Here is a 3341-nt window from a genome sequence, read left to right on the forward strand (position 1 = left end):
TCCTGCTGGGAGCCCTTGCGCCCACGTATGGGAAGGTTTACCGAATAAATAACACACAGCACAAGGTCTTTGAGCTCAGTCATGGTGTTTTGGGTTTTTTATTTCCCCCAAGGGCTGATGTGTCACAGCAGTGGTACGTGAGCAGATTGGTACTTCTCACAGTTGTGTAGGTCAGTGTTCTACAAAAAGCTTCTTACAGCGAGACCTCCACGTGTTAGAATCTTAAATTCAGGGTGTTTCGCCATCCCCGATGCCTCTCTTTCTCCCTCCGCCCCCCAAACCAGCGGCCGCTCCATTCCTGCGCTGCTGCTGCTGGCCAAGCCCTTGCTGCCACTCAGCTGAGTTTTCCCGTGTGAGCACGTAACTGTCCCTTTGAATCCTCCCGTTAATCGGTGGCTGTGGTATCACATTTAATCTCCTCGTGATCTTTTCAGAGGTGTACACCTGCCTTTGTCCCTCTCCTCTCCTGCTCCTTTATCACAGTCCGGGTTGTTCCTGTCCTCCCCGCTCTGCCTTTGTTTTCAGCCTGTCTGTTCTTGGCTGGTGTCTCCAGACATGCCGTGGCTTCCTTCCACCCCTGCTCCAGCACCGTTCAGGACACCTGTAACACACTCTTTTCGCAGTGAATCAAGTGAACATCAATATGCATTGCTCAAAAAACATCAGTTTCTGTTCTTTCTGTAAACCTTGCTTTCCTGCCCGCCCCTGATGTTGCAAGTCCTGTGAAACGGAACATCAGAAGTGTCGGGAAAGGCTGGCACATAGCGGCTTCTGCAGCCGATTACTGTTCAAAAATATATATATCCCCTTGCCCACGCTAGTAATAGATCTCTAATTTGCCAAACTATTCAAAGAAGTTGGATTTAATGTGATTGTAACCGCTCTACACTTTTTTTTAAACTTTGTCTTGCTCTTCTTGCCATCAATAGACAACAAAGTTCACAGGCGCTCTGGATATACCTGTGGAGTTTGTACAGAAGAACGTGAAGTTGCGGGGAAAATTACATCACGTGACTGAGAAAGGTCTGGAAGTTGAACACATTCCCATCAGCATTCCCTTCATCACAGCGATCCAGAGAAAATGTGAGTAAAAGGAGGTGAAGAGCAAGGGCAGGGGTGACATGATGTTGTTCTTAACTGCGCAGAGGAGAGGCAGCGGCGAGGCTAAGAGGTTCGGTTACAGCTGCGGCTCTGCCTGTTGGCCTCCCTGTGCTTTACAGGTGGGAAACCTGGGAGTAAGAAAGACGGTTGACATCATTATCATGATATTTTTCTGGCAGCAAAAGCTCGCACGCAGGCAGTTCCTTTGCTTGCATAGCTCAGCCCATTCCTGGCAGGAAGACTGTTTGGATTGCGCTTTTATTTGTGGGTGAAGACCTGACAGCTACACCCGCAAAACCCTTTCTGGTGGACAGCTTTTCTGTGACTCTGCAGAAGTTGTCCCTCAAGTCTGTGAGTCACACACGTGCTTTGCACATCGCTGCAGGTGCTGATGCTTCTTGCCTGTTGCTACTGCCCCTTCAGATAAAACAATAGTGACTGATAATGAAAGCAGTTCTATTTGTATGCAGAACGAAGCAAAGTAGCTTCAGCCATTTATGCAATTAATTTTTTTACTGAAGGAGAGATGAGACCAAATTCGTATTTGCAAATCAGTAGTGCTTTGGGGAACTAAAATGGGTTATTTTTAATTTTTTTTTTTTTAATCCATGGGAATAAATTAACTACCAACAGCTGAGGGTCTGTGCAAAGCAGAAAACTTCCTCTGCTGCACTGGGTAACAAAGTTCTCTCCCTCTCATCAGGGCAGCCGCAAGGCCTGCTGCTGGTGCGGCTCGCTGGGGTGGAGCTGGCTCCGAGCGGCATGGCCTGGCTGCAGCGGGAGTTGAAACCCCAACAGATGGTGTGGTTCCAGCTTCTCGGAAGGGACGACTTGGCACTCGAGTGCCTTGTTTTAGTCAATAAGGTAAATACAGTGACAAAAATTGACTTTTGTGACAAAAATTGACTTTTATCTGCAGTTTTGAGTTTGACTGTAGTTACACCATTCAGCTATCTCAGTACGTTTAAGGAATGTTGTTATTTATAGTTTATCTAGATATTAATTTTAAATGTTGTATCTGTAAATCTGATTTCGAGACTGGTATTTTTGCAGACTGATCCATGGCACAAGTGTATTTCTCTGGCAGATGGTGCTAGGCTGTATCATGCCGTTCTGGTCACCCTGATGTTTAGTCCATCGAGTGTTCTCTCACAAAAGTCTTGCATTAGCGTCAGGTTTTAACAGTCGGCTGCATTCCTCTTAACTTCTAACTCCTTCTGCCAGAGCGCAGATTTAGCCAGAAGTTTATTTGTATCTCAGAGGGAGTTCGCACAAAAAAATAAATAAAACTGTTATAAAGGTGAAGTGAATATTGTATGTATTGTGCCTTTCTGTAGGGTCGATTTCTCAGCGTGTGCTTAAATGAAGAGATCTTGAGACAAGGGCTGGGCAGAGCAGCACGGATAGAAGGACTACACCATGATTCCCGAATGTACTGGAAACTTCACAAAAGGCTGCTTGGAGCAGAGCTGAGGGCCTTGAAGAAAAGTAAAGGAATATGGAAAGAAGAAAGCTACTCTGAAAGAATTAGAGATCAGATAAGCAACAATAAATTTGTGCAGACGCTGAAACAGTTTGTGAACTGGTTAAGAAACTCCATGTAAGGGTAAAATGGGAGATTTGTTTGGAGGAATGCCAGTTACGGATGTTGTGTGCTTTATATAAAGTAGAGGTTTAGGATAAAAAAGTGCCATGAGGGTCCCCGTCTTGAACAGAGAACCTGTAGTTACTTAATGCTGTATTATCACTGGTACGGGAGTGAAATTGAGCAGCAGCGTGCAGGCCATGAATTAAAATGTTTTGAAGCCAAACTTTTCCACAAAAATGTCCTAAATTAGTTGTCCAGTTTTCCCCCTGCTGAATACCCACACAGCTGTGTTAACCAACTAGTGAAAGCAGCCGACAGTCTGGTTTTTAAGAGGTGCAGGGTGTTAGCTCACAGTGGACGGCCTTTAGTGCTTCTCTGTCACATGTCATTACTGTGTAGCCCATGTTGGTTCGGAAGCTCCATTTCAGGTCTTTACAAAGCTCGTGGTACATTTACACACACGAGTTTTGTTAGAATTATATTCTTATACTACTTTTGAGTGTAATTTGTGTTTTAAAAGTCTTTCATCTTGAATAATGGCTTGCATTGTTACCGATACAAAAGGTAATTTGTTATGGCTGATCTTAAGAAGCTGATAAGGTCAGAACAACTAAAGTTTATTGGGGGAAAAAAAAAAGTCACTTGGTATATC

The 3341-nt window shown here is 44.5% G+C and overlaps 1 protein-coding gene across 1 annotated transcript; it reads left to right on the forward strand.

Annotated features, from left to right (window-relative positions):
- Window positions 1–929: 929 nt before the first annotated feature.
- On the forward strand, window positions 930–2705 carry LOC104461372 (chromosome unknown open reading frame, human C3orf33; the record flags this gene model as incomplete). The annotated part of the gene is made up of 3 exons (XM_010072935.1): window positions 930–1083; window positions 1805–1965; window positions 2439–2705. Coding segments are annotated over 3 exons (582 nt in total), but the record flags the coding sequence as incomplete, so codon positions are not given.
- Between the last annotated feature and the right edge of the window lie 636 nt (window positions 2706–3341).

The sequence above is a fragment of the Pterocles gutturalis genome, unplaced genomic scaffold (genome assembly GCF_000699245.1).
Source record: "Pterocles gutturalis isolate BGI_N339 unplaced genomic scaffold, ASM69924v1 scaffold44812, whole genome shotgun sequence".
Taxonomy (NCBI): Eukaryota; Metazoa; Chordata; class Aves; order Pterocliformes; family Pteroclidae; genus Pterocles; species Pterocles gutturalis.